At 43.5% G+C, this 5,921-nt stretch overlaps 1 protein-coding gene across 1 annotated transcript in view; it reads right to left on the reverse strand.

Moving 5' to 3' along the window:
• Positions 1-378: 378 nt before the first annotated feature.
• The window catches only part of Sar1b (secretion associated Ras related GTPase 1B), a 49,309-nt gene continuing 43,766 nt past the window's right edge, over positions 379-5,921 (reverse strand). Inside the window, exons 5-7 of the mRNA XM_008827942.2 lie at positions 4,290-4,393; positions 3,264-3,395; positions 379-1,384 (exon numbers count right to left, since the gene is read on the reverse strand). Of these exons, the coding sequence (XP_008826164.1) occupies positions 1,268-1,384; positions 3,264-3,395; positions 4,290-4,393 (353 nt within the window). The 3' untranslated portion in view covers positions 379-1,267. The remainder of the gene's footprint in view (positions 1,385-3,263; positions 3,396-4,289; positions 4,394-5,921) is intronic.

Genomic DNA, 5,921 nt, shown 5'->3' on the forward strand with positions numbered 1-5,921 from the left:
TTAGGTTTTTCTTTTACTAATGACGGGAGTAGTCTGAGACATGAGGAAAAGAACTTCTCAGGAGCTGATATTGCTTTCAGAACTCTGATTTTATTAGTGACAACACTCTCTCAGCAGCATCATACCCAGACTCTTTGTGTTAGGAGCTGAGCTGAAGGTCAGTGAGGCAAAGACAAGGAGAAACAAGCCATCACTTCTTCCTCTCAGGAAATAACATATGCCCCAAATGCAGAGGAGCAATGGACACAGACCCCCCACCCGACAGGCTGCCTCTCTCCCAGGCACACGGGCTCCGCACTCCCGTTGCTTGCTCTGGAAAGTGGCAGGACATAAAGGCCAGGGAGCACCTCTCACATGGAGAGAAGTGCCTGGTGCTACTTTTGGTGAGGAAGTACAAGCCACTAAACTCAGCATCAGACAACTACCGTGGGGCAGCAGCGCCTCGCCTGAGGGCTCAACCTCGTGGGCCTCAGGGGGGCCTTCTCCAGAACACGGATCCCACAGAGGCCAGGACACAGATGCCAGCAGCACAAGTGATGGTAAAGTAAATGGAGGTATCAGAGAGAACTGTGGTATCAGCAGTCAGCTACAACTGCTGCGGGCAAATGCAAAAGCCTCTGCGGGTGAAGTGCCATTCTAAATATTCTGAAGGAAATCTCCTTGCCCCAAACTTTCTCATACATAATATTAAATACTCAAGTTTTCAGAGTACACTAGTTATATAAGACATATTCAAATGAAGCATCGGCCCAGCAAAGACACCAACATTAGTTTGTTTTATTGCATGACGTTTGCATAAGAAAAAGCATTATTGAAAACAGTAAGGCCTCATGCAATCATTGATAAGGGAATTATTGACTGTACACTCAAGACAGGTGGGTACACCATCTAAAAGTTAAAAACTAGTTCCAAAAAAGTACATAAAAAACTTCACATGATGAGCTTTTAAATATGGGTTATATTTGTAGTTTCACATTGTTAAAAAGGGCTTCAACTGTACTGCTGAAAAGTCGCTTTTTATAAACAGTGCTGGGGAGATGCCAAGTAATTATAAACTGTAAAAACTATTCGTATGGAATTAGAAAGCTAACATTGTGATATTCAAACTTACTTGAATCACTTTTCAATTCTCACTCAAATTAAGTAGAGTGTTAATAATCTAAAAAGCACATATTTTGAAACCAACAAAAGTCTATTGAATTCAAGTTATGCATGTTGGGCGATGGATCTCCGAGGAGGCCGGGACGGGAATGGACAAGCGCCGTTGCTAATCAATGTACTGCGCCACCCAGCGGAAGCCTTCCCCATAACCTTGCCTTTTCAGCACACTGCACATGAAAACTTCCAGAGGCCGGGCATTCAGTTCCTTCAGGGACACACTGCCCTGGAGAGAAGAGAGATACTGTGTTGGATTTTCTTGGCATACAAGTTCTACTCTCCAGCAGATTATAGATTCTCCCTTAGAACAAAGGGTGAATATCATGCCACCACGGCTGCCTAGCATTCAGGTCCCCTCAACACAGAGGAAGCCTCCTCCTCTCACTCTTTAGGACAATAGGATCAGTCAGGGGAAAAAGGTGAGCTCAGGAGCTTGGCAGGAATAAAAATAATCTAACTCAATAATCCATGCCCAAAGTGTGCTGGTACAGACAGGCCTGTATTTCTAGCATTCAGGAGTCTGAGGCAGGAAGTTCTCAAGTTCCAGGCCAGCCTGGGCTACACAATGAGACCCTGTCTCAGAAAACCAAAAAGAAAAAATATCCAAAATTATCTTTACTCACACATACAAAGAGGGAGGTGCTGGGGAGATGGCTCAGAGTTTAAGAAGGAATACTGTTTTGCAGAGGATTCCAATTTAGTTTCCAGTACCCATGTTCACAAATGCTTACAGCTCCAGCTCCAGTGAGATCTGATTCCTCTGGCCTCCAAGGGTACCTGCCCTCACATGCACATATCCACAGACAGACACACTGACACACACACATAGAATTTAAAATGATGTCTCTAACAAAAAGTTTAAGATTGATTTATATGCATGACTGCTTTGCTTGCATGTGTGTTTGAAAGCCAAAGAAGGTGCCACATCCCCCTAAAACTAGAGCTATAGGCAGTTGTGAGCTGCTGGATTGGGTGCTGAGACCCAAACCCAGGTCCTCTGCAAGAGTAACAAGTGTTCTTTACTGCTGAGCCATCTCTACAGCCACAGGAGCATCTTAGAAAAAAAGGAAAAAAGAAACCCAAACTTCAATCCTCCTACTGGGACATAAACACAGCACTAGTGTGCTTAAACACACAGAGTATTTGGTGGTTATTTGTTTTGTTGTATGGTGGTACTGAGGAACCCAAGGCATCCTCTATTACTGGAGCTATATCCGTATCCCTGGTGGCTAATTCTGAAAATTTGTGATAATTAAAACTTTGAAATCGGGGCTGGAGAGACGGTTCAGCGGTCAAGAGCACTGACTGCTCTTGCAGAGGACTCGGGTTCGATTCCCAGCACCCACATGGTGGCTACGAACCGTCCTTAACTCCAGTTCCAGGGGAATCCGAAGTCCTCTTCTGACCTCCTCCGCATTGGATGACACGGGTACTCTCACATACATGCAGGCAATACACTCACACTCATAAAATAAAAATAATAAATAAATTTTTTTTTTAAACCCGGGTCCTCTGCAAGAGCAGTCAGTGCTCTTGACCCCTGAGCCATCTCTCCAGCCCCTATAAATATTTTTTTAAAAAACTTGGAAGGTAGTGGTGGTGCTCATCGGTAATCCCAGCCCTTGGGAGGCAGAGGCAGGCAACTGTCTGTGAGACTGAGATCAGCCTGGTCCGCACAGTGACTTTTGGGGGGTGGGATGAGGGAGACCCTGTCCAAAAAAACAAACAGCACCGGGCGCAGTGGCGCACACCTTTAATCCCAGCACTCGGGAGGCAGAGGCAGGTGGATCTCTGTGAGTTCAAGCCAGCCTGGTCTACCAAGTGAGTTCCAGGACAGCTGGGGCTACAAGGAGACCCTGTCTCAAAAAGACCAAAAAAAAAAAAAAAAAAAAAAAAGAACAGCCTTGACATCAGCCTGTGTGGCTGGACAATAGCAGCATAAGATGCAGAATTAAATATTCATACTTGTCAAAGCTGGACATGGTGATACACAACTGTGACCTCAGTGCTCGGGAGGGGGAGGCAGGAGAGGCCATCATGGTAACCTGTCTCAAACAAAAAGCAACAAAAAAGAGCAAACAACCTGTTTTTTTTTTTTTATGTACCTTTCCTGTTGTCTGGCCATATAAACCAAACATCTCTCGTAACCTCTCTTCACTGATGGCTTCTGGTCTGTCAATCTTATTTCCAAGAATCAGTATAGGCACATTTGCAATGGTTTCATCTGTCATTAGGGACTGAAACAAAGCAAAATAACACGAAAGACAGGTTGATTCAAATGATAGCATCAAGATACCAAATAGTCAAGGACTTATTCTCCCCTGAGGTCTCCCTAGCACACTTTCCCTACATCTTAGCGTGTGCATAAACCCCATTCTTTTGTCTCCCTGAGGCTCTGGAGATGCTCAGTCAGGAGAGTGGCTAGAGCCAGCACCTCAGAGCCACGCAACCTGCTTTCATTTCCAGTTTTGTTGCTTCTGTGTCCTGATCTTGGGCAAGCTGGCCTCACAGAGCTCAGGACAAGGAACAGTAGCACCTACCTTACACAGACGATCTGAGAAATAAGTGAAGTAGACCTGTACTAATACAGTACCTAGCACAAACTAAGAGTCAGGAACTACCTGGCCCTGTTCCAGGATCGCAGAACATTTTGAACAGAGGCATGGATGGGTCAGTCTTCAGTCAAATCATGGAACTCCTTACTTGGTGGCCCAGATCTACTTCTGCATCACTTTAGCTCCCGAAATTCTTTATGAAATATCTGACTGAGAGGAAGGAGGGGCAGGTAAACATGTACCTGCCTCCTTTTAAGTTGTGACAAAGACATCCTGTTACAAACTTTCCTGATGGAATGGCACCTAGGATGAAGGACTGAAGCATAACTCACTTCAGGATGTAGCACAAAACCAAAAGGGCACTCTGGAGGGAAGACTCTGGTCTCCAGGGAGGTCATCCTCAGTAGTTACAATTCCTGCAAGCTACTCCCTCTCCATTCTAAGTAGAGGAACCACACTTAAGCAACCTCTGAGACTCAACAAATTATCAGGAGTTTCATCAGACACTGGAAGGGCTGTGCCTATTTCTCCAGGCTGATCAGAGGGATTTTACTATGTTTAAATTATTCAACTTACATCAAGTTCTTCTTTTGATTCTAACAGCCTTTCATGGTCTGCACAATCCACAAGAAATACAATGCCATTGATAGCAGGAAGGTAGTTTTTCCACACTCTTCGGGCTAACAAAAACAACCAGGAGTTAGGATTTATTTGCTGGTCAGACCTAGTAGATGGTTTGATGGAAGAGTCCAACGAGATATCAAGAATAATCAGTCATTCCTTGGTGGCTACTATTGCATTGTATCAACTGTATCTCTTGTCAAGGATTTTGGTGCCAATTTTTCCCAGAACACCAAAACAGAAAGTTCAGACTTCCCTTGATTATGGGCAAGAAAAATCCTTTATTTCCATTTTCCCATTAAGAAGTAGAATTAGGCCGGGTGCACCTTTAACCCCAGCACTTAGGAGGCAGAGGTAGGGGGATCTCTGTAAGTTCAAGACCAGCCTGGTCTACACAGTGAGTTCCAGGCCAGCTGGGGCTACAGGGAGACCCTGTCTCAAAAAGACCAAAAGAAAAAAAAAAAAGTAGAGTTAATATTTTCTATCATTGGACAGTGATGCACATTAGGTTCACTAGAGGCCACTACTAACGATATAAACCTAATGTAAGCTGTAAGAAAATCACATACAGGGGGCCAGAGAGATGGCTCAGTGGCTAAGAGCACTTGCTGCTCTTCCAGAGGACCCAGGTTCAGCTTCCAGCACCCATGTCAAGTAGCTTACAACCACTAGTGATTCCAGTTCCAGGGGATCCAACACCCTCTTATGGCCTCCTCAGGTATCTGCAGCCATATGATGCACATTCGTACACTCAGGCACACAAACATACACATAATAAGTAAATATTTTAAAATCATATATAGACTAGGTGTGGTGGCTCACACCTTTAATCCCAGCACTGGGGAGGCAGAGGTAAACAGATCTCTGTGAGATCAAGGTCAGCCTGGTCTATATAGTAAGTTTCAGACCAGCTAGGACTATAGGGAAACCCTGTCTCAAAAAATAAAAATAAATAGACAAGGGGCTAGAGAGATGACTCAGCGGTTTAGAGCACTGACTGCTCTTTCAGAGGACCCAGGTTCGATTCCCAGCACCCATGTGGTGGCTACGAACTATCCTTAACTCCAGTTCCAGGAGAATCCGAAGCCCTCTTCTGACCTCCATGGCATTGCATGACACAGGTGCACTCACATACATGCAGGCAATACACTCATATACATAAAATAAAAATAATAAATAAAATTATTTTTTAAAAATAGACAAAAATCAATCAATCATATATAAAAATGTTTATATGCAGTACTAATTTACGACATTTCTGGCTTTTCAGATTTTAGCCAGGGATAAACTTGAAGTCAATGACAGAAGGGTGTTAGTACTAGGTGCAGGCTTGATAAGTTATGGTATTTAATACAGAAAACAAATTCAAATGTTAATTAACAAAAATCTTCCAAAACAGCACAGCACCATGAGCTGGGCACCAGCTGTTCAAATATAACCCTGTGGGGACATTTCATATTCAACTATATAAACATTTTTTCTTTCAATATTCAAAAATATTTCTTCACTGTCCTCATGTTTGCACTGTTTCTGATGATAAAGTTGCTGTTTCTTTTTACATGTATTATTTATTTATTTATTTATTTA

This window comes from Nannospalax galili, unplaced genomic scaffold, assembly GCF_000622305.1.
Source record: "Nannospalax galili isolate Female #2095 unplaced genomic scaffold, S.galili_v1.0 scaffold970, whole genome shotgun sequence".
Lineage (NCBI taxonomy): Eukaryota > Metazoa > Chordata > Mammalia > Rodentia > Spalacidae > Nannospalax > Nannospalax galili.